We start from the raw sequence: 26,590 nt of genomic DNA, 5'->3' as shown, positions 1-26,590 counted from the left end.
TATAATCTAATGGAATAATTTTAATACTTTAATGAAAACATTACTTTCAATCACATGTACGGAACTCATAGGAAAACTTGAAAATTCTTAATTATAACCAAGACCTATGTAGTATAACTAACAGATAAAAGGATTGTCTTTAAATCTTTATGAAAACGTGAAGTGAAGCAACATAAACATTAATTTGTTGACAAAATAGTTTATTTTAAACACATAAGAACGGAAAAGGTGGAGACTCGGTGGTTGTAAATTTGGACAGGAATATATTGAAATATCATGTGTATGTGGATACAGATATCAATATTCTGGTTCCTGCCCTCAAAAAGCATATGTTCTTTTTAAGGAGTTAACACAGGTATGATAAAATACTGAAAGAATATTACCAGTGATACTTAGTAAAGGCTAATAACTACCTTCAGAATGTAGTATAGACCAACACTGTCCAGTAGAACTTTCTTGGATGAAAGAAATATTCTCTATTTTACCTAATAGCCACTGGCTACCTGTGGTTATTTGACCACTTGAAATGTATGCTGTATAAATGAGGAATTTAATTTTTTATTTTATTTAGAAATTTAATTAACTAAGGATAGACATGGTGGCTCACACCTATAATCCCAGCACTTTGGGAGGCCAAGGCAGGTGGATTGCTTAAGCCCAGAAGTTTGAGACTAGGCTGGGCAACATGGCAAAACCCCGTCTCTACAGAAAATTTAAAAATTAGCCAGGTGTGGTGTTGTATGCCTGTGGTCCCAGCTACTCAGGAGGCTGAGGAAGGAGGATCACTTGAGCCTGGAAGGTTGAGGCCGTAGTGAGCTGTGATCATGCCACTGCACTCCATCGTGGGCAACAGAGTGCAATACCCTGTCTCAAATTTTTTAAAAAAAAATTCAGGGTGAATAGATACATTTGATTAGTGGCTAACCTTATTAAATTCTGTAATTCTCAAAAGATGCTTGTCTCAGGAACCCTTCATTTAAAAGTCATTTATGGCCCCAAAGTGCTTTTGACTGTGTGGGCTATATTTATTGATATTTACAGCATTAAAAATAGAAAATTTTTAAATATTTATTCATTCTTAATAAAGTTATTATATGTTAACATAAAATATCTTTGAGGCAAAACTGTATTGTTTAAAAAAGAGTGGCATTGTTTTACATGTTTACAAATCTCTTTATGTGTGGGTTAATAGAAGGCAGTTGAATTCTCATATCTGCTTCTGCATTCCAGCTGTTGCAATGTGCTGAACTGCATTAAAACCTAACCTCACATAGATACATAGTTGGAATTAGCCTTTTTAGATAATTGTGGATATTCTGTGATTACTATGCCAAAACTCATCAAGTAGCAGTTTCTTAAAGTTTAGTTGTGATGTAAAATATGAAACCATATCAATGAATTTTATAGTTTGTTACATTAAAAAATCAATGCTCTCTTGAACTTTGAGTGGACCTTTTACCCACTTATTAATTTGCAACATCATGCATTAGTTATTTGGAAGGTATTGGTTCACTGAATTGTCCAGATCTTCCAAATGTTGACACATTCCATTTTGCCCAACCAAAAAATCACTAATAGCAGCACCAATCTCTTCAGAAGGGTCTTCAAAATTAGGAAATTGCAAAACTCAACTCAACTGCAGTTAACATGTTTTCCAAAATTCTCATTTACATCTGAAAGCTCAAATTTTATTGGCAACAAATTTGGCCAATTTGTTTTCCTTTAAATGACAGGCTTATTTGTTTTATTTTTGAAAAAATACCTGCCAAAGACTCAAACCATTGTTTGTCAGTTCGTTATTCTTTCAAGTTAAATTGATGTACCATGAAAAAAGCAGCTAGTTTCGCTAGCAACTTAATTCCAGGAGTGATTTTTCCATAAGACAGCTGTTATACTTTGATGTCCAGCAGAAGTGTTTGGTATATATATCCCATTTTGTTGTACAGAACACTAAAAATGCATATACTAAAAGGCCAAAACTTATTAAAGTAATTTTTACTACTACTTCAAGGATGTACTTAAGTGAAACTGGCAAATATTTTAACTGGAAACGAGTGGCAGTGAGGGCTGCAGCGATATAGTTTGTTGCTGCTGCCTTGGTAAGTGCTAAGATGCCAACAGTTTGACCTACCATTGTCTTTGTAGCATCAGTGCAAATGCCAAGGAAGTGAAAAGGGCAAGTAATGCCTTAGTATTATTATAAAAATGGTTTTGACCTTGCTGGAAAGACAATAATGGAGGAAAGAAATTGCTTGCAGTTCGAATAAGTTAGGGAAGACTCCATGATAGAGATCAATGTAATATTCAGTGTAATATGCATGCCCTTCTTTATTTATTTTTCTTTACTTACTTTTTTCTATAAAAATAAAAGTAGGAAAGCAATTAGCATGTTAAAAATTGTTTAACCATGTTACTTTTAAAATCATTCTTTGATTCAGCAATTATTAACTACTTTGCATAAGTTATTTTTGTTGTTGATAAGTGGGAAATATGTAATGCTTAGAATAATGATCAGGCCAATAAAGCATCTGTGCCCCCACTATAGAGCACTGCTATGTGCTGGGCACTGTGTTTATGTGCTTTTAAATGCATTCACGGAATCTTCATGGTAACCTTAGGAGGTAGGTTTTATAGAGAGTTAACTGGAATTAATGCCGGCTCACAATTTTTGTATAACTAGATAAATTACTTAGCCTCTTTGGGTTTCAGTTTCCTCAAGTATAAAAGACGAAGCTGAGACTTATCTTCAGATCCTTACCAGGCTTAAAATTCATTAAATAAACACATGTTTCACAGCAGGATAACCCTTTATTGACACATTATCTGAATACTCCACATTTGATTAGGAAGCCATAAAAACAATTACCAAATCATTAACATAAACTTTTTGAAACTTTATGTCCCTTTCATTTTAAAATTCATTGAGTCAATACATTTTTCATAGCACTTAATTCTTTACTGACACATGATCAGAACACTGAACACTTGACCAAAGACCTAATGATAGATGTGAACATAATGTAAACATGATGGGATATGGTCACTATTGTAGAGGAATAAAATGTAATACAAAAGCACAAAGAACAAGAGTCGGGAAAGGTCAAGAAGAGCATCACTAAAGTAGCAGTGTTTTAGTTTGTTCATTAGTTCAACAGACATCTTATATGCCTTTGTTATGCCCTACAAAGCTTGGAACTTAGACTACTGGAGGGAACAAAATGATGTCCTTGCCCTCATGGAGCTTACATTTTAGTGGGGGAGTGTGGTAGGTAGAATAATGACCTCCCAAATATGCATGTCTAATTCCTAAAACCTGTGAATATGTTACATTACTTGAGAAAGGAGTATTAAGTAGCAAAGGAATTAAGGTCACTAATTAACTGACCTTAAAATAGGGAGATTACGTCAGGTTACCTGGCTAGGCAAAATGCAATGTTCCTTAAAAGTGGAAGCTGGAGTTTGAAGAAGGGTCAGTGTCAGAATAATGCGACATGAGAAAGTTTGAACTGACCATTTCTGGCTTTGAAGATGGAAGGGGCCATGGGCCAAGGAATGCAGCGCTGGAAAAGGCAGGAAAGTAGATTCTCCCCTAGAGTCTCCAGAAAGAACACAGTTCTGTCAACATCTTGATTTTAGTCCAGTGAGACCCGTATTGGGCATCTAATTGTGAAATAATAAATGTATGCTATTTTAAGCCTCTTAGAAATATGTTAATTTGTTACATCAGCAATAGAATACTAATACAGAGTAGAAGAAAGTAAACAAGTAACTAAACAAGATAATTACAGACTGCGATGGATGCTTTGAAGGAAATAAATAGGATGATGTGAAAGAGTAAAGGATAGAGCATGTTAGTTTAGGTGATCATGGAAGTCATCTTTGGAACTATGACACTAGAGTGGAAAATAAATAGCCAGCCATGTGGAGTTGGAAACAATCCCAGGCAGAGGGAAAGGCAAGTGCAAGGGCATGGAGTAGAGAAGGCTTGCCATTTACAAAGAACAAACAGGTCATTTAGCGAGAATGAATAGAATAGTGGAAAAGGTGCAGGCCCAAAAATGTGGGGCCTTGCAGGAATGATGGAACAATGGAAAGCCATTGAAAGGTTTTAAGAAGGAGAGTGATACATTTTGCTTTACATTTTTGAAAGATCACCCCGGCTACTGTTTGGTAAATGGAAACAAGGGACCAATGACATGGGTATTGTAGTCCGGAGGAGGAAATTTACAGGCGGAAACAAACTAGTGGCATTGGTGCCTGGAGAGGATTGTTGATGATAGATGGGATATGAGTTCCAAAAGATGAGTAGGAATTTGGCCCTAGAGAAAAGGAAGAATACATAGCAGAAGCATAAAGGTTCAGGATGTCTGGAAAATTGAATATACTTTGCAGAACAGTAGCAAGTGAAGATGAAGAGATTGTTTAAGCGATAATGTATGCAGTCAGGAGACCCTTATTTGCCATGCAAGGGAGTTTGGAATTTATGGCATATGCAGTGGAGATCCATCGGAAATTTCAAATCAAGAGAACAAAACAATCTGTTGACCTGAGGTTTTGTGATTATTATGTATGTCCTTCATTTTCATTCTGAAGTAAAGGAGAATAATAGGGGTACTTTAAATTTTATCGTCTTAGATTCTGAGAAGTTCAGAAAGATTTGATTAAGTACTTGTCAGTGAAGTCTTTAATAATTCATTGGGAACCAACTTTTATTCTGTTTTTTGTTTTTGTTTTTGTTTTTGTTTTGTGAGGCCTTTTTTTTCATTTATGGGCTCTACTCTCCTGCTGTCTTTGGAGAAACAGTACAGTAACATGTTCAGAGCATGTCCAGAGCCACATGGCCTAGGGTACAATCCTGGCTACCAGTACTAACTGGTCAACCTTTGGCAAGTTATGTAATCTAAGTCTTAGTTTCATTGTCTATAAAATAAGGATAATAATAATTCTTCAAGTGGCTCCTGTAAGGATTAATGGATTCAGTGCATATAAAACACTGAATATGTAATAAGCACTTTGTGGATCAGGGTTGGAGCAGGGTGCAGAAGTACACGAGGAGCATTGATTGTAAGCTTTTCTATTTATCAGTAGTAGAAATGTGACAGGTCATAATTTCTTTAAAGTACGTTTAAAATGCCTATTTCCCAGTTTATTTTTATATATGGTATTAAATTTGCTATTTATGTGTGTTTTTCCAAGAATGTCCACTTCTTTCATCACAAAGCCCACTTATTCTCCAAGAAAAAAATTTATATAAGAAAATGAGAGTTAGTTTGCATGATCTTCTGGTTTATTGGATGTTATTTATTTTCTGGAATAAGTTATATCCAGAGATTATTATAATTCACACTGCTACTCAGGTAACTTAGGTAAAACAAAACATCAGGATTTTTTTGGTACTACAGTTTAAATTTATTTAACTTCCCAACAATATATTTCAAATCGAAAAGAAACAAAGTACTTAATTTTACCTCTGTGGCTCATTAGCAAGGCATAAAAGAGAGATTAACATAATTAGGTAAGGACTCTTATAGTATTTATTTTCTACATCACTTTTAATTTAGCATTTAATTAAGTACTGTGACATTTATATAATACTTCATGTATATTACTCATATTTGCAAAGATTACACATATCTTAGAGATGGAGACTATAAAGTGTCTTCATTCTCCTATCTTCCGAAGCACTTAAGTCAAAGGAACTAAATTATTCATTCTAATTTGACAACTCACAAGCTTGTAACATATTATAATGCTTAGAAGAGCTCAATAAAACTAAACTCTAGTTACCTATAAATTGTTTGTTTTTAATACTTCATCAGGAAATAAATTCCAATTAAAATTTCATTAATTATCCCCCTTGTTCTTTCATGTCTTTCCAATGAAGGAGAGTAGAAAGACTTTCTTTAAAAGACTAGACTCAGGGAATTAGTACCCCGTGTTGAAATCTGGCTCTCAGGAAAGCTTCCTGAAAGGAAGTCTCCTAGTTTGGGACCAATAAGCCTTACTTAGATTACTGTATGTTGTCATTCCCATGGAAGTAAGGGAAGATCCGTCCTCAAACTACATCCTTGGGGTTCATGATCTTTTTCTTTTCACTTTTCCTATGATTTCCCTTCCCATGGTCAGGAATTTTAAATTACACATACAGCATCACTAGTTTGAAGGAATCTTGGAGAACCAAATGAAATGAATTAGAATATAATTCTTGCCCTCTTCCTTCATCTTATTTTTCACAACCAGTTCTGCTACTAATCGACGAGCCTCAAAGCCGACCAAAGGAAAATTGCCTTCTGGGATTAGTAAATGTCAAAATATTTCTTAAAATTTTTTCATAAAATGAGAAAAACTGAAAATCATGCCAACTCCTGTGGTTGAAACTATTTAAATAATTGACTGTATGTTTGAGTGTATGTGAGATACTATAACCTGTACTTTGGGGACGCTTATTGCCCTTGACAAGTGAAAGCGTGCGCTCTCCACAAAGCCTCCCTCCTGGCGTCTGTGCAATATGAGAGCGGCTTCCCTCAGTGCTAGCTGGAAGGAGAAGTCACTTGTCCTGGTGTTCAGCAAGTATTACCTTCCTTTTCATTTTATATAACATTATGTAGCCATGAGTAGGAAAGGTAAATGTTTTTCATACTTTAAATAGACTGCTATCTTTCAAAATTAAGAAAATAGATCTTATTATTGTCTCATAAAACGTAAAATAAAAATCATTTTATTTCAAAATCCACAGATATTTATTTACAACATAGTATTCATCAACTAATAAATGTCCTTTTTACCTTTCATTATTCTTTACATTTTATTTCAGTATCCTGATTAGTGTTTTTAATTGTACTTCCTATTCACTGTGATACCAAATTCAGATAACATAAAAATGTTAAGAAAGAGAACTGGGTGCAGTGGCACATACCAGTAATCCTAACACTTTGGAAGACCAGGCCGGAGGATTGCTTGAGACCGGGAGCTTAAGACCACCATAGGCAATATAGTGAGACCCTGTCTCTATTAAAAAAAAAAAAATTCTTTAAATTACCTGGGTGTGGTGGCACAGGCCTTTAGTCCCAGCTACTTGAGAGGCTAAGGCAGGAGGATCGCTTGAGCCTAGCAGTACACAGCTGCAGTGAGCTACCATCATGCCACCACACTCCAGCCTGGGTGACAGAGTGAGACCCTGTGTCTAAAATATGCATACATATATAGAAATATATACACATACATGCCTACATACATACATACATAGAGAGCCAGCAAATGTTTTGCCCAATCCCAGTTCAGTTTTCTAAACTTTGCCACTGGCAACATTATGCTGAACATTATTTGGCTTTTTCTTTGCACATTTAAAATATATCTTAAAATTTTTTAAAGTAACATAAACATTCAAATAATATCAAAGGAATAAGGCAGAAAAACAGGTCGCTCTTTTGGTACCTGATTTCCTCCTTTGTATGTCCTAGACATTGTGAATTGATGTTAAGGTGCATGTGTAGTGTGGATACTATACTGCATCTACTGTATTTTCTGCAAGAATGGAATGAAACTATGTTGGAAAACTTTATCAGTACCAAACAATATATCTTAGGTGACTATTAAGGTTTTTTTATAGTTAAAAACAAGCTTTCAGATAAACACATGTATGCGTATTTGCATACATGTGTTAATTTGTAGGGTACCAAGAAATTGTTACATCAACAAGTTGACATTTTAAATTTTGATAAATATTGCCAAATTAACACAGCATGTAAGAGTGTACTCTTTTATTTAAACCTTGCATATGCCAGGTGTTACTGGGATGTTTTTTGCCAATTTACTAAGCATCATTTATCTAGGGATTAGTATCTACAGCCAGTGTTCTAGATGAGGGGAACGGTTATGATCAAAACAGAAAAAATTCCTGTCCAAATGGAACTTGCATTGTAGTGCATTATAGTGACAAGTATTTTTAAAAGAAATAAATTGAGGGAGAGAGTAGGGAGTGCAATGGGGTGGGGTGGTGGTATTTAAATAGGGCAGTCATAGGAGACCTCCCTGAGGAGGTGGAATTGGGCAGTGCATAAAGAATATTACAGGTAGAGTGATATGAAGCACAAAAGCCTAGAAACAAGAGGCCAGTGTACCTGGAATGCAGTGAACCAGGGGTAAAGTAGAAGACAAAGTCTGAGAGAGACAGGTGAGGAGAGTCAGCCCATGAAGGGCCTTGGATTACAGTGAACAGGATGGGAAGCCATTAGATGGTTCGACAAGATTCCACTGATGTTTTAGAAGGTTTTCTTTGTCTGCTGTGTTGAGAACTGACTCCAGGAAGAGAAAGGTGGCAGCAGGGAGACAAGATAGGAGCCAGTGACAGTATTCGAAGTAAGAGATGATGGTACCACCAGGTAGTTAGTGGCAGGGAATTGGTAGTGAGTGAGTGGTCAGATCTTGAATATATTTTTGTAAGTATTTCCTTCCAGATTAGATGCATGGAATATGAGAGAAAAAGAGGAGTCAAAACTCTCAGTGAGACTTTTGGCCTGAACAACTGGAAGAATGGAGTTGCCATTTACTGAAATAGAGAAGACTGAGAGACCAGGAATTGGATTTGGCTATGGTAAAAAAAATTCCCATTAGAAATCCCAGTGGAGATATCAAGTAGACAATTTGGTATGTAAGTCTGGGATTCATAGGAGAAGTTGGGCTGGGATATAAAACTGGGAGTCAACAAATGGTATTTGGAGCCATGAGACAGATTGAGGAAATGGAGGAAAGAAACGGAAAAGAAGCAGTTGGTGAGTTAAGAGGAAAACTGATAGAGTCAAGAGAAGAGATTGTTTTGAAAAGGAGAGAGTAATGAATTATGTCAAATGCTGCTAGAAGGTCAAGTCAAATGAGGACTGATAATTGTCATTGGGTTTAGCAGTGCTCACAGTCATGACAAGAACAGTTTTGGTGGAGTGTTGTAATTGGACTAATTTAAGATAAAATAGGAAGAAACAAATTAGAGACACATGTAGGCAACTTTTTCAAAAAACTTTGAAGTATAGAGGGACTGAGGTATAGAATTAGGAATGGTGGAGTTTAATCAAGGTAAGAGGTTAGCCAGAATAGAGATTTTGAAGCCAGAGAGAGCAAGAAAGTTGAGAGTGCATGCGAGAAGTGATTATAAAAATATAGGATTAAAATGGATATTTCTTCTGTTACTGAGGTTGAGCATCTTTTTACATGTTTATTGGGCATTCATCTTTGTGTGTGTGAATTGCCTATGCATATTCTTACTGGGTGGTTCATCTTTTTCTTATGAGTGTTTAAGAATTCTGTAATAAAGATGTCAGCCTTTAGTCATATGTGTTGCACATATTTTTCACAATTTGTCATTTGTCTTTTCACTTGATTTTTTTTCTGTGTGTAGTTGTGGGTTTCATGTCATGCTTTTAACAGCCTTATTTTAGGTTTGTAAAAGGATTTGCCTATATTTTCTTCTAATACTTTTATGGTTTCAGTTTTTTTCTGAGTTAAAGTCTGATTCATGTGCGTTTCATTTTGATGAAAGTCATGGGGATCGGATATTTTTTCCAAATGATTTTTATTAAATAATGCATCTTTCCCCCCACTAATTTGCAAGACTCCTATTTGTTTAGGGTCTATTTTGTATCATGTTCAAATCCATTGATTGTCTGCCCATCCCTGTAACAGTACAAATCTGTTTCCATTTCTGTAGCTTCAAGATAAAGTTTATACTCTGTTATATCTAGTTCATGTTTTCCTACCACCACCATTACTATTATTTTTCTGAATTTTCCTGAATATTTTAATGTGTTTATTTTCTCAGATAATAATACCAACAGTATGTATCAAGAATATATGTGCCGTATTACTAGGTGTTTTGCCTATATACTTACTTTCATCATTGTGAGAACCATGTCAGGGATATACTATTATTATTTCAATCTTGGCAATGAGGAAACTGAGACATTAGAAGAATATATAACATCCCCAAGGTGACAAGGCTAGTAAGCAGTGAAGCTGTGATTTGAGCCAGGCAGTTGGGTTCCAGAGACGGTGCTCCTACTTCTCTATAAAAACTGTAGACGTGTTGATCTAAGTCATTTAGATTTAGAATCCAAGATACCGTATGTAGCATTTGGATCAAAATTGCATTGAATTTATAGATAATTTTAGGTAGAATTGACATATTTATTATACAAAATCATTCTATCCATAACTAAGATATAGCTTTTCATTTATTCAAATATTTGATGACTTTTACGTAGAATGCTAGTTTTTTTCATGTAGGTCCTCCATGTTTTGTTTTAAGCTTTTTCTTCATGTGTTTCATTTGCGTTGCTAGTAATAGAATTTTTTCCTCTTTCATGTTTTTAGCTGGTTACTGTTGATACATTGGAAAGCTGTTGATTTTTTTCTGTTGGAAAGATACTGATTTTTTTCTTTTAAATTTGTAAGTAACCATTTACCAAATGTTCTTACTGCTAATAGCTTTTTCATTGATTTTTCCTGAATTTTCTATAAATGTTATTCTGCAAATAATTTTGCTTCTCCTTTCTAATATTTATACTTTCTCTTTTATTCTTTTTAAAAATTGGTTTATTCTTTTAAAATATTGTTAACTAGTAATGATGAAACTAAACATCTTTATCTTACAAATGCCTCTGATTCATAATAATTTATTATTATGTTTTTTATGTTTATATTTATTATACTAACTTCAGTTTTTTTTTTTTTTTTTTTTTTTTGAGACAGAGTCTCGCTCTGTCGCCCAGGCTGGAGTGCAGTGGCCGGATCTCAGCTCACTGCAAGCTCCGCCTCCCGGGTTCACGCCATTCTCCTGCCTCAGCCTCCCAAGTAGCTGGGACTACAGGCGCCCGCCACCTCGCCCGGCTAGTTTTTTGTATTTTTTAGTAGAGACGGGGTTTCACCGTGTTAGCCAGTCTGGTCTCAAACTCCTGACCTGGTGATCCATGCAAAAGTATCCACAAGGGAATGGTGAATTTTTTTAAAATGCCTTTCTGTATCTCTAAATGTCGTTTCTCCTTTATGTTAATATAGTAAACGCTCATATTTTCTCATGTTAAGTAATGTATGCTTCATTCTTTTAATATTTTATTTAAGACCATTGCATATTTTATTTAGGACTGAGCGTGTGTGTGCGCGTGTGCATGCGTGCCTCTGTGTGTGTGCGCACATGCATGTGTATCCTTTCTCAGATTTTAATTATTATTATGTTAACTTCCTAGAATTTAGACTTTTCATTTCCCTCTCTCTTTAAAAAGTTACAAAATTAACAGTCCTTTAAAGATCTGGAGACATTTACCTGTGAAAACACCTGGCAGTTTGGGGTGGTTAACTAGTATCTTCCTAAATTTATTCTATGATGTGTCTGTCTATGTCTCTTAAATAATTTTCCAAGTTCTATAATATAGTGATAATTATTTACATTATCCTAGAAAGGGTTTTCATCTAGGTGGCTTAGGTTTGTACAAAATATTTATAAAGTAAGTTTCCTAAATTTCTTTATAGTTGTAGTTAACTCCATTTGCATTTTAATATTGAACATTCATGCCACTTAATTTTTTCTCTAGGATTAATGTAGGCTGGTGATTTATCTGTTTTCTTGATTCTTTAAAGTTTGGGCTTTTGGACTGATATATCAATTACATGGCTTCTCTGTTTTTTGATTAAGTATTTTTCGCATTTGTATTTTTGATTTTGTCTTCATATTTTTCTTAGATTTTGTCATACTTCCTATCTTCCATAAGTAACAGTTACTATGAATTAAAAAGCATCCTTTTATAAAAGCAGACTTTACTTATGAAGGAAATATTAGTTATAGGTAATTTAGTGTGAAATATTTTAATCCAAATACTTTCCTCAACGTAAAAAGGTATCATCTTTTTTGGGACTGAATTTAATTTAATCTCCTGAGGACTTTGCTTTTTCAGTGTTTCATCTGTCTGTGAGTTGTATTAACACTGGCTGAAATTAGCTCATTGAGTGGATGGGAGTTTAGATAAGGCAAGAAAAGGGAAAGGTAATTTGGGAGGATGGATCTTGTTGGGGGCAGATAGATACAGGATCTGGGGAGGAAGGGAGAGAGGCCAGAACAAAACTGAGAGAGTATCAAAGACAAATCCTGTGAATCCTTATTAACTTTTATATAATGAGAGACAGGAGATAATAAGAACTAGGCTTCTGTGAGCAGTGACAGCCCTTTCCCTGCCTTTGCCTATCAGTTTTCATTCTATTAATAGCGTGTATCTGAAGATATTAAAAACCACCAACCCTTTTGCAGGGGTAAAATTTAGAATAATTGACTTTTATTGGAGTTATGTTTTAAAAGATATTTTGAAAATATAAAAAGAGTTTATGAATATTTACCTAGAGAGGGATTTTAAAATTTCACCCAAAATTTACTGAATCATTAGAATTACTAAAATCTAACATGTTCATGGTACTTGCGGTACTCTAAAACCATTATGATACCTATTTTTACAGTATTTAAAATTAGATAATATACACATTGTACATTATTATATAACATGTTGCATTTGTATATTACATTATATCCTTCATTATACAGTAAAATATATATATAGACTGTAATCTTACATTATCAGTTTGGTCAAAAGCCAGATTAACAAAAATTTACAGTACATGCTTAGTATTTATAGTCACCTTAAGCTCCTCTTTCCTGGAGTAGTATTATATGTAGAAGTTTTCTCTGATCCTATGAATTATCACATGACCTCTCCTTTCCATTTTGTGTGCCTATTTGCCTGGTCTGGTTATGACTGCAGTTTTGTTTTCATTTTCCTGAATTATTGCTAACACTTAAGCATATTTACTTGTTTCTTCACTGAGAAAAGAAAGAAGTGTGGTCCCATGTTCAGTTCAGCAAATAATTCTATACCTACTATGTAAAAGGCAGTATGCCAGTGACTGTGTTCAGGATAAAATGTGTGTGTGTGTGTGTGTGTGTGTGTGTGTGTGTGTGTGTGTGTGATGTTATTTTAGTCCCAATCAATGTTAAAGAATAATAGATGGAAACACTTGGTCAGTGTCTCCACCCATATCTTCGCATTGCTCAGCATTCATGCCTGAATTTGTGGTGTTCTCAGCATTGTGGTAGCGTGTAAAATATTCTAATACTCAATATGAGTACAGTCTTTGGCTCTGTAGAACACAAGTCAAAGTGTATGTATTTTTCTGGTGTTTCTTAAATTATGACAATATGCTAATCTGTTATATGTGGAACCAGTTTGTTAAAAGTAGTCTTTTAGTTTTTAAGGATTAGTCTTCTTTTCTAAGAAAGATTTTCTCTTTCTTTTCTAACATGCAAATGAGTGTGTGCTTAGTGGCTTGATGGCAATGAGTGGGATATAGTTAAGCATATATTAATGGCGTAACATAATAAGAGTGTCCTCTGGAAAGAAAAGCCTTTGCACAACCAAAAATAGGTAAAAATGTGGCCTTAGCCCGTGGCTTTAACCAACACATGCCAGTTATCATTGGACAAGAATTGAAGACCTCAAAGTTAATCTTTTCCATCCTCCTTCCCCACTTCCCTAAGTTTCTTCCTCTACATGGGCCTATCCTGCTATTCCAAGTTACAGTAAATGATTATAGCAAGATTCTTTGTGAAGCATTTAGGTGATCTTGCTTTCATCCCAATGAATAATAAATTGAGAATGTATTGGTTTGTTTTGGAACCATACTCATATAAGTTATCTAATGCTTTTTATGATTATACATTACTTAAGAAACAGATATTTATATGAGACTTTAATTACTATAGTTGATACAGTACTGCATACAATCATGTGCTAAAGATAAATATGTGACCGTTCTTGTAAAGATGTATTGACCTTGCAAATAAACTAGAAAATCTAGAAGAAATGGATAAATTCCTGGACACATACACCCTCCCAAGTCTAAACCCAGAAGAAGTCAAATCCCTGAATAGACCAATAACAAGTTCTAAAATTGAGGCAGTAATTAATAGCCTCCCAGAAAAAAAAAAAAAAAAAAATCCAGGGCCAGACAGATTCACGGCCGAATTCTACCAGAGGTACAAAGAGGAGCTGGTACCATTCCTTCTGAAACTATTCCAAACAATAGAAAAAGAGGGAATCCTCCCTAACTCATTTTATGAGTCCAGCATCATCGTGATACCAAAACCTGGCAGAGACACAACAAAAAAAAGAAAATTTCGAGCCAATATCCCTAACATTGATGCGAAAATCCTCAATAAAATACTAGCAAACCAAATCCAGCAGGACATCAAAAAACTTATCCACCACGATCAAGTCGGCTTCATACCTGGGATGCAAGACTGGTTCAGCATACACAAATCAATAAACATAATCCATCATATAAACAGAACCAATCACAAGAACCACATTATTATCTCAATAGGTGCAGAAAAAGTCTTCAATAAAATTCAACACCACTTCATGCTAAAAACTCTCCACAAGCTAGGTATTGGTGGAACATATCCCAAAATAATAAGAGCTATTTATGACAAACCCACAGCCAATATCTTACTGAATGGGCAAAAACTGCAAGCATTCCCTTTGAAAACTGGCACAAGACAAGGATGCCCTCTCTCTCACCACTCCTATTTAACATCGTATTGGAAGTTCTGGCCAGGGCAGGCAGACAAGAGAAAGAAATAAAAGGTATTCAAATAGGAAGAGAGGAAGTCAAACTGTCTCTCTTTGCAGATGACATGACTGTGTATTTAGAAGACCCCATTGTCTCAGCCCAAGATCTCCTTAAGCTGGTAAACAACTTCAGCAAAGTCTCAGGATACAAAATCAAAGTGCAAAAATCACAAGTATTCCTATACACCAATAACAGACAAACAGCCAAATCATGAGTGAACTCCCATTCACAATTGCTATGAAGAGAATAAAGTACCTAGGAATACAACTTACAAGGGATGTGAAGGACCTCTTCAAAGAGAACTACAAACCACTTCTCAAGGAAATAAGAGAGGACACAACAAATGGAAAAACATCCCATGCTCATGGATAGGAAGAATCAATATCATGAAAATGGCCATACTGCCCAAAGTAATTTATAGATTCAATGCTATCCCCATCAAGCTACCACTGACTTTCTTCACAGAATTGGAAAAAACTACTTTAAACATATGGAACCAAAAAAGAGCCCACATAGCCAAGACAATCCTGGGCAAGAAGAACAAAGCTGGAGGCGTCACACTACCTGACTTCAAACTATACTACCAGGCTACAGGAACCAAAACAGTATGGTACTGGTATCAAAATAGATATATAGACCAATGGAACAGAACAGAGGCCTCAGAAATAACACCATACATCTACAAGCATCTGATCTGTGACAAACCTGACACAAACAAGAAATGGGGAAAAGATTCCCTGTTTAATAAATGTTGTTGGGAAAACTGGCTAGCCATATGCAGAAAACTGAAACTGGACCCATTTCTTACACTTTATACAAAAATCAACTCAAGATGGATCAAAGACTGACACATAAGACCTAAAACCATAAAAATCCTAGAAGAAAACCTGGGCAATACCATTCAGGTCGTAGGCATGGGCAAAGACTTCATATCTAAAACACCAAAAGCAATGACAACAAAAGCCAAAATTGATAAATGGGATCTAATTAAACTAAAGAGCTTCTGCACAGCAGAAGAAACTATCATCAGAGTGAGCAGGCAACCTACAGAATGGGAGAAAATTTTTGCAGTCTATCCATCTGACAATAGGCTAATATCCAGAATCTACAAAGAACTTAAACAAATTTACAAGAAAAAAAACCCCATCAAAAAGTGGGCAAAGGATATGAACAGACACTTTTCAAAAGAAGACATTTATGCAGCCAACAGATATATGAAAAAATGCTCATTATCACTGGTCATTAGAGAAATGCAAATCAAAACCACAATGAGATACCGTCTCACGCCAGTTAGAATGGTGGTCATTAAAATGTCAGGAAACAACAGATGCTGGAGAGGATGTGCAGAACTAGGAAAGCTTTTATACTGTTGGTGGGAGTCTAAATTAGTTCAACCATTGGTGGAAGACAGTGTGGTGATTCCTCAAGGATCTAGAACTAGAAATACCATTTGACCCAGCAATCCCATTACTGGGTATATACTCAAAGGATTATAAATCATTCTACTATAAAGACACATGCACACATATGTTTATTGCAGCACTATTTACAATAGCAAAGACTTGGAACCAACCCAAATGTCCATCAGTAATAGACTGGATAGAGAAAATGTGGCACATACACACCATGGAATACTATGCAGCCCTAAAAAAGGATGAGTTCATGTCCTTTGCAGGGACATGGGTGAAGCTGGAAACCATCATTCTCAGCAAACTATCACAAGAACAGAAAACCAAACACCACATGTTATCACTCATAAGTGGGAGCTGAACAATGAGAACACATGGACATAGGGGAACATCACATACCGGAGCATGCTGGTGGGATGGGGGGCTAGGGGAGGATAGCATTAGGAGAAATACCTAATGTAGGTGACGGGTTGATGGGTGCAGCAAACCACCATGGCATGTGTATACCTATGTAACCTGCATGTTCTGCACATGTACCCCAGAACTTAAAGTATAATTAAAAAAAGATTTATTGACTATAAGGAGGATATTATGCTGTAATATACTGTTCATATATTATGAGATTCTAATGGTTAGCATTGTTTAGTCATTTGTAAATATCTGCAGTGGTAAATTGTTAAGTATGGAATTTCAGTACCCCAAAATAGGTATACACACAAAAATTTAAGAATATTTATCATCAGTGCAACAATTTTCAGTCAGGAGCCTTTGCCCATGATAAAGTATGTAGGCTGTGGAATCTAGCCAACCTGGCTTTCACTCTTCTACTTAGTAGCTACATAACCTCAGACAGGCTACTTAGGTACTCTATTTTTCTTTGTCTATCAGAGGGATATATAATAATACTTACTTCTTAGGAGCTGCTGTAAAGATTTACCAAGATAATAGTAGTAGCAGAAAACACTTCTCTAGTCCTTACTGTGTACCAGACACTGATCTAAGCATAATACATTTAAAAATCATAATATCTCCACAACCACTGTATGAAGTGGGTACTGTTGTGTCTGACATTAAATATTAGCAAGTAATACCAACAACTACCACCATCAAGAAGTCAACTACATTCTGATGACAATAAGAATGCATTGAAAATGTTACCATGTTCTATTGAAGTTTAAATTCATATTATCTAAAGTCATGTTTAAAGATTTTTAAAACTCTGTTTACTATATTTTTTACCCTTGCTTTCTTGATACTTTAGTTAAAATCAGAATTAAGATGTGATGATCACCTGTCTTCAGATAAGCTATACTGTATTTTCAGCCACAGGTTAAACAGTTCAGGGGTATAGAGATAATTGGACAGAACATTTAGATAACTGAAGCCCTCACTGGCTACTAGAATTTATCAAGGGCCTGCATTACTCTGTATGCTTTTGGTGGTGGGTCATTTTTTAAATAAGCTGTGTAGATCCACAAACAAAATGATAGATTCAGAAATACAAGTAAGCTTGACTATTAATTTAAGTTTCAGTCATCAGTATCAGCAGTTTTTACTGTTTTTTTTTCCTCAGCTGAGTGACAGAAGCAAAAGACACATATCAAACATGCTCTGGGAAAATTCACGAGACAGTTATAAAATATATACAATCTCTGTGTTTTGGATATATGACATAATCTTCCATCTTACAATGGCAGCTTATACAGGGGACAGGAAGGAGTTTTGCTAGAGTCCCAGAAAGTGATAGGCAATCTTTAACAGTGCTTTGAGCTATGGTTGACTCAGGCAGAATAGAACACCCAGTAGCTCTGGTTAAAAAGAACTCAGTAGAAAAATATGAACCATGCAAGCAAGCATTTGAACCAGAATGCATATATGTCTTAAAGCCTAATTTGGGGGAAATTTTCAAGCCCAAAATACTCTAGATATAAATGTGTTAAATGTGCAATCCAAGGTCAACCAGAGAACCTACAGCTAACAAAATTGATAATATAATGCTAAACTGCAATATTGCATCATTAAAAGGTAAGAATGGCACCAGCATAAAACCATGGCTAACTCAAGATACCAAAGATGTCCGGAAGCCTCCCTTCGCAAAACAGCAGGAATTACAGCTATCTAGGCATGCAATTTCACTGGTCAAGCATATTTGAGAGCCTTGCAGTAAGCCAGACCTTACATGATAGCCAGCTCTTAGTGGAGTAGAGAATTGAGTAATCCTCGGCAAATACTTACCATGTTCTAATTTTAGCTTGTCATATATAAATGCCAACTTAAAATGACTTTAACAAGTAGGTTGCTAATAAGTCCTGAAAGTAAAAATGAAAGTTAATAACATTGTGCATCATTTGCCAGTAAGCATCTCCATTCCAAGTGTGTGTGTGTGTATTTGCCTCTTACTATGAGTTAGAGGCCAATCAGGAAACTCTTATAGTCGGGAAGCTCTTATAATCAGCTGTGAACCAGGCTTTTAAAATCATTTCCCTTACCCACACACAGACTTCACTCTGCTTATAGTGTGGCTGCGCATAGTATGACTGTTTCCATCTTGACACTTATTTTCCCATTACTATATTAAAGTGACTTTTTTCTTTATTATATTGATATACTGAATAGACCTTCTCAGGTAATATTTATGGAAACATAAAACCATTCCGGAAGGCAGTTTAACAATAACTACTTCATAAGTCTTCCCTTTGACTTAATAGTTTCACCCCTACAAATCTGATAAGTATATTTAAGGAATGGCCAAAATTATACATATTTACAAGAAAAATTATGGCATTTTTGCTAGTGCTTAACACAGGCAAAAAATTTATCAATAGATCGTAGGTTAAAGTATATCTGTACAATAGAATGCTGTGTAGCTATCCAGAGGGAGATAAGAAAGTTTTATATACACAGATGCCCCTCGGCTTATGAATTATGATGGTGTTATGTCCTGATAAATTCATCGTAAGTTGAAAATACTGTGAAATTGAAAATGCATTTAATATACGTAACCTATCGAACATCATAGCTGAGCTTAGCCTGCCTTAAATATGCCTGGAACACTTATAGCTTACAGTTGGGCAAATCATCTAACATGAAACCTATGTTTTAATATGATGTTGAATATCTCATGTCATTTATTGAATGCTGTACCGAGGGTGAAAAACAGAATAGTGTTGCACCATCATAAAGTCAAAACATTGTAAATCAAACCATAATTAGTCAGGGACTGTCTGTACTGACATAGAAAGTCTTCCAAGACATGTTATAAAGTGGCAAAATATAAGTGGCAAAGCAGTGTGATGTGATCATGTGTATTTTGAATTATATATACACAAATTTGTATATAGGTGATGCTGGATTTATATTAAATATAAGATAAGATGAGGTTTGTGTTACAACTAAGAAAAGGTATATAAAATGATTTACATCATGCCTACCTAAGTAGCATTGAAATAATTAATAAAATTTGCCATTGTTTTTACCTTTATGGAGTGGATAGAGGAAGGAAAAATAGGGCTGCCTATACTTATTTTACATGTTTTGCATTGAATGATTTTACATGTATTATTTTAGTACAATAAGAGAGAAAACCATTTACTCTTGGGAGAAGATCTGGAAAAGCATATTCACACTAAAATATTAATGATATAACAAAACTTGACATTTTTCTTCTGACACAAGATACTGAAGAACTCCTAATATGTGAGCACAGTGGTGACCTCTGATACTCTTTTGGACAAGGAGTCTTCCTAAAGTCTATAAAAGCAGTTTTGGAGTTTTGGTTATTTGTTTTCACCTTTAAATACCTACCCGTATTTGTAATTGTATTTCTTCCTTTGTGTTATCAGGAGTGTGGGAGGGGCGCAGGGGGGAGAGGGATATGTATACATATTATTTAAGCATTTAGGTGATTATTTTTCAAGAATTGTTGGAAAATTTAAGAAAGCAATGGAAAGAATAATGATAATAATTACTGCTTAGTTATCTAAATAATTTAAGCTTCTTTTTCTCCCTTCTTCCGAATCTTTTCTTAGCAAATAAGAATCACCCTGAAAGTAGTTTAAAAGAGACATTCTAGTGACCATACCCAATGAAGTACTAAATATTCATCCTGTTAGAGTGATTATTACAAGGACTCTAAAGGAAAACATTGATTATGCTAGATTATTTATTTTAGAGAATTTTATTCTCAGCTTATAGTCCTGGTTCTGTGAACTGGAGAACTCATTCAGAATAATTATATATCTTTAAAATGCTGATGTTATATTTTATTGAAATTCACTAAAAATTGTAGAAAAAGGTGCTCATTTGAAAACTTCCAAATGTCAGTTTTTCAGAATGACAAACTTAATTACGTAGAAATTGACTAAATTGGTTGATTCTTTCTAAAGTCAGTGTGGGATTAATAATGTCATGCATGGATCTATTGAGGACTTAAAAATACTTGTGGTAAACTTGATGATGTAATGCTATTTTGTTAGGAAAGATGGCCTCTTTTCTTAAGTTGCAATCCTTTAAGGATTCAAAGCCCTAATGGCACATAAGCAATATTGTATGCTGTAAGCTCATTATCATTGGAGGGGAGGTTTAATATAGAGTTTAAGAGCACAAAATATGGAATCAGACCGTTGGTGTTAAAATCCTGGCTCTGCCACTTCCTGGCTGTGATCTTGGACAAGTTACTCTCTCCCTGCGCCTTGATTTTCTTACCTGTAAAACAAGGATATAAATAGTAAGTGGTAGAACTCTTATTTCATAAGGCTGTTGTAAGATTGTTGTAAGAATTTAATGGGTTAGTATTTATAAAGCAGGTCTACATATAGTAAGTGTTCAATAAGGGTTGCTACTATTCATCAGTTTGGTCATGTAATATCTAGTGTTATATATGTGTGTTGTCAAATAAACTAGTTGTTTACATATTATTGTTTAAAAGAACATTATTGAATTACAATCTGTTTTAAGTATCTTTTATACTTTTATTTTTGTGAGATGTAAAAACTGATTTTTTTACTAGTTGGTTTTGATTATTTGTTTCTTGTTTGTATTACAGTTACAAATTATAATACTGTGGTAGAAACAAATTCAGATTCAGATGATGAAGACAAACTCCATATTGTGGAAGAAGAAAGTGTTACAGATGCAGCTGATTGTGAAGGTGTACCAGAGGATGACCTGCCAACAGACCAGACAGTGTTACCAGGGAGGAACAGTGAAAGAGAAGGGAATGCTAAGAACTGCTGGGAGGATGACAGTAAGTCTGATTTTTTTTGTAATATTGTATTCTCATGATTAGTTTTTAAAATATATATTAATGGAAAAGATAAATTGGATGAAAAGTTTGAAATCAATAGTAAATTTGGCTATCAATAAATATTAGGTGTCCTACTTACTAAAACGTAGATTACGAAGCAGAGTAAGAAAGTTATTTTGACCATATTTACAATGCATATAATTTATTGAAATTTAGTAGAATTTACTAACCAGGATCAAGCTTTCCAAATATTGTTGATATAATTGAACCTACCTTTAATTTTTTATTGTAACCCCAAATGAATACTGTACTTAGAAACCAATAAATATTTTATTGATATAGTGAAATTATAATTCAGTGTGCAAAAATCCCAAACAATATAAATCATGGTGGTATTTTTAGTGCTTGTAAGCCTCTCTATACATACATCAGAATCCTTTAAGTAAGGTGGGTTTTTTTTTCACTTTATATGTTTACTTTTACTCAAAGCATGGCTGAGTGGAAGGAGCAGTGAAAGTAAGGAGACCCTCTACTTGCTGCACTTTTAATGAATAAACAATGAAAGTTTAATCTTCTTCCTCATCTATCAAATGGAGAAATTGGACTTAGTCTTTTATTCTAGCTCTAAAATTTCTTCTTTCTACTTTTCCTAATAAACTAATTAAATTATTTAGCCTGTCTTGCCAGGGTAAGCACCAGTGATATAAAAATAGGATATGGAAGTGGCATAGTATTAATTCGAGAGGTTGGGGATCAGGAACAAGGACATCAGAAAAGGTAAACAAGTGCATGCAATAACTCAAATCCAAGACCAGTCAAAGGAGAAGCTTCCTAGCAAGAGTTCAAGTTCAAAGAGGTCATCTAGATAAGATATCAAAACTAAAATCTGGAAAAGTGGGTCAGGCATGCAGGTCAGGATATCATCTGGATAATGAAATGTGGAAGTATAGATAAAAGCTCAGATAATAGGCACAGATTGGCAGAAGTTAAGATTTCTACAATATGACAAATCTAATGGTTAACAAGGGACTTTGAAAATAATGTAGATCAGCCCTCTCATTTTATAGTGTTCATTTGTCCATTCAGCAACCTCTGTAGAAATTGGTTGCAACTGTGGATAAGACTCTCTGCATGAATGATGCATATAGGGCTTAATGGAAAAGAGAGATAAATAAGTCACACATACATTGTAGTTTTATTTAGGTATACATTATGTGGCAGCATCAAGGAGGAGCATCCGAATTAGAGAAGGAAGGGGAAGTCCTAGAAGAGTTCTGAGTGAAACAGAATTGCTCTTTAGTTCTTAAGGACCAATGGAGGTTAATTAGGCAAAGTAGAGTGAATATAAGGTGTTTCAGGCAAAAGAGGCAACACACATGAAACCACAGACACTTGAGCAAAGTGGTCACAGAAAATGAGATCAGAGAAGTAAACAAGGGAAAAAATATGAAGTGATTTGTGTAATGTGTCAAGGAATTTGAACCTTATCATGGAAGTTATGAGAAGAACATCATTAATGTAATTTATAAGTAAGTCTGGTGCAATATGGAAAAAGAATTCTACAGGGAGGGAGGCCCAAGCAGCTACATCTGCTGTCTGCCAGGCCGGGATAGAGTGGGGCCCATGTATGCTCACATGCCCAATTCAGGATCCACCACCATTCCTGCAGGACTGAGGTGAATCTAAACCACACATGACCATGCCTGCCAGTCCCTCCTAAGATTGCCTGCCTGGCCATTGCTGTGGAGTAGGATCCACAGCATAGCCTCCATTGCCCCACCTGAGTGGTTTATTGCTACCTGGGAACACTTCACTCCTCCCATCACTGCCAGTGGTTGATCCTAAGGAGCCAGAGGACAGATCCACTGGCTTGGTCTCAGTTTGCCAGGACTCAAGCATACCACCCAAGAATATGGGGATGAGATCTGTGGCCTGATCTCAAGCAGGGGAGGAACCCCCACTGTCAGAACACAGAGAAGAGTGTGGTGCGGGTTTTTCAGGTGGTACAGAAGCTGGGCACCCCTCCCTTCATGAGAACAGACTAGGAAGGGTGTAGCCTCATAGCCTTGGTTTCTGCTGCAGGGAGTCTTGCATTCTGGAATGCCTGGAATGGCATGGCAGTCTGGACACAGGTGGTTTGGGATTTGCACAACTAATTGGGCCGGCTGCCAGGGTGGACACTGGAGGGAGACCCACCAGTCAGGGGTGTAGAAGCTGGGTGGGCTCCATGGCCATCTGCTGGAATGAAAACCCAGGGCCAGCCCTCTTACCCTGAACCAGCTCTTATGGCACAGGAGAGATGCCTCCACCCCTCCCTAAAGTGTTGTTCCAGCTGCCTGAGAACTGCCCCAACAGCCCTACCAAGGTCCCATCTGCCTCAGAGAGCCTGATCACAGGCTTACCGGACACAGTCCCACCCAGCTTTGCCCCCTCTAGCCAGCCTTGGGAGCGGAGCATGGAATGGGACCACTGAGAGCTCCACACCCCCACCCATCACCAGGGACACCCTCGTATTGCCTATCAACAAAGGCCAAGTAAAAATCCCACTGTCATCACTGCAGCTGCCTCTCACCTGCCAGCATCACCTACTGTCCAGGAGGTCAAACTTCATGGCCTGTCACAACAACTGTTGATATCATTGCACAGCACTTAGACAGCTCTTCCCTGCAGGCATCACCTGCTGGCCTGTAGGGTGAACTGCACAACCCAGTATAATTCCTGCTGACAAGTACACAGTGCTAAGGAAAGAGATAATCTTCCCCCAAAAGACCTCCAACTTTGCGTCTCTTTAGGAGACAGTGAACCTTTCTACACATACAGCGCTCCACTACTACAAACTACAAACAATTAACATTTGAGAAAACGACTACACTAAGGCTATCTATAACCAAGGAATTTATACAGAGCCTTGGCCCCCTAAAAGTACATAAGCAAAGCCAAAGGACACAACCCAACATACGCAAGAGTCACACCCTCAAGAGGCAAAGAAAAATAATCCCACCCAAATTAAGATCAATCCAAAAATAAGTGCTTCTACACATGAGAAGGAACCAGCACAAGAAGTCCAGCACCATGAAGAAATAGAATGTTGTGACATCCCTGAAGGACCACATTGGCTCTCTAGCAGTGAATCCTAATGAAAATGAAAACTCTGAAGTGACAGATAAAGAATTTAAGATATGGACTGTAAAGAAGCCCGGTGAGATCCAAGAGAAACTTGAAAACCAAAGCAACTAGAGAAACAATCTAAGAAATGAAAGATAACATAGATATATATTTTTAAAAAGCAAATGGAACATCTGAAAATGATAAATTTGCTGAAGGAACATCAAAACACTGTTGAAAGCCTTAACAATAGACTAGACCAACCAGAAGAAAGATTTCAGAGCTTGAAGACTAGTCTTCAAATTAACCCAATCAGACAAAGAAAAAAATAATTTTTTAATGAACAAAGCCTTCAAGAAATGTGGGATAATGTAAAGCTACCAAACCTACGACTTACAGGCATTCTTGATGGAGAAGAGGAAAAAGTAAAAACCTTGGAAAAATATTTGAGGGAATAATATAGGAAAATCTCCCAATCTTCCAGGGATGTAGACATCAAGATACAAGAAATTCAGAGAGTACCTGAAAAATACTGTACAACATTAACATGTCCAAGGCATATAGTCATTAGGCTATTCAAGGTCAATGTGAAAGAAAAATCTTAAATACAGCTAGAGACAAGTGTCAAATCACCTGTGAAGGAAGCTCATCATCCTGATGGTAGACTTCTCAGCAGAAATGTTGTAAAACAGAAGAGATTAGAGGCCTATTTTTGGCCACCTCGAAAAAATGTCAGCCGAGAATTTTATATCCTGCCAAACTAAGCTTCATAAATGAAGGAGAAATAGTCTTTCCCAGATAAGCACACATAGAGAGAATTCATCGCCACTACACCATCTTAGAAGAAATGCTCAAAGGAATTCTGAACATGGCAGTAAAAGGATAATACTTGCCATCATAAAAGCACAGGTAAGTAGAAACCTCAAAGATCCAATAAAGCAATTACACAACTGAGACTCCAAGGCAACTAGCTAACAAAACTATGATGGGAAAAAAACACACACATTAATATTAACCTTGAGCATAAATGGCCTAAATATTCCATTTAAAAGATAAAGACTAGCAAACTGGATAAAAGAAGAAGGACTCAACCATCTGCTGCCTACCAGAGACCCGCCTAATGGCAAAAGACAACTACAGACTCAAAGGGGCTAGCAGAAGAAAAGAAATAACAAAGAGAATGACTAAATGAGATTGAGACCAAAAAAAGTGATAAAAAGCATCAACATAGTGAAGAGTTTGTTCTTTGAATGGATAAACAAAATTGGTAGACCACTAGCTAGTTTAATGAAGAAAAAAGAGAAAATTCAAATAAGCACAATCAGAAATGATAAAGGTGGCAGTATTGCTGATACAACAGAAATACAAAAGCTCATCAGGGGTTACTATGAGCATCTCTATGTGCACAGATTAGATAACCTAGAAGAAATAGGTAAATTCCTGGAACACACAACCTTCCAAGATTGAATCAGGAAGAAATAGAAATCCTGAACAGACCAATTATGAGTAAGGAAATTGAATCAATAGTAAAAAACCTTCCAACAACAAAAAAGCCCAGGACCAGAGAGATTTACAGGACTGTTTTGCCATATCTACAAAGGAGAGCAGGTTACCAGTCTTACAGAAGCTATTCCAAAATACCAAGGAGGGAGGGATACCTCCCTAAGTCATTCTGTGATACTGGTTATCTCCCTGGTGAATATAAATGTAAAAATCATCAACAAAATACTGGCAAACCAGATTTATCAGCACATCAAAAACAAAATGTATCACAATCAAGTGTATTTTATTCCAGGGATGCAAAGATGGTTCAACATTTGCAAGTCAGTAAATGTGATTCACCACATATTCAGAATTAAAAAGAAAAACGATATGATCATGTCAATCAATAGATGCAGAAGAGGCTGTTGGTAAAATTCAACATCCCTTTATGTTAAAAACCCTCAAAAACTAGGCACTGAAGGAACATACCTAAAAATAATAAGAGTCATATATGACAGACTCAGAGCCAACATCATATTGAATGGGGGAAGGCTGAAAGCATTCATCCTAAGAACTGGAACAAGGCAAGAATGCCTACTCACACCACTTCTATTCAACATAGTACTGGAAGTCCTAGACAGAGCAGTTGGGCAAGAGAAAGAAACAAAAGACATCCAAATTGGAAAAG

The 26,590-nt window shown here is 35.9% G+C and overlaps 1 protein-coding gene across 40 annotated transcripts in view; it reads left to right on the top strand.

The window, feature by feature from the left end:
- Positions 1 to 26,590, top strand: part of ZEB1 (zinc finger E-box binding homeobox 1) — a 189,670-nt gene that overhangs the window by 107,492 nt on the left and 55,588 nt on the right. For 37 of the 40 annotated variants that reach the window (XM_025396148.1, XM_025396143.1, XM_025396142.1 and 34 more), the window contains one exon: positions 21,115 to 21,315. The exons of the other annotated variants lie outside the window; for them this stretch is intronic. In XM_025396148.1, the coding sequence (XP_025251933.1) occupies positions 21,115 to 21,315 (201 nt within the window). The remainder of the gene's footprint in view (positions 1 to 21,114; positions 21,316 to 26,590) is intronic. 40 annotated transcript variants of the gene reach the window in all.

The sequence above is a fragment of the Theropithecus gelada genome, chromosome 9 (genome assembly GCF_003255815.1).
Source record: "Theropithecus gelada isolate Dixy chromosome 9, Tgel_1.0, whole genome shotgun sequence".
In the NCBI taxonomy this organism is placed as follows: Eukaryota; Metazoa; Chordata; class Mammalia; order Primates; family Cercopithecidae; genus Theropithecus; species Theropithecus gelada.
This window is presented reverse-complemented; position numbering and strand designations above follow the sequence as displayed.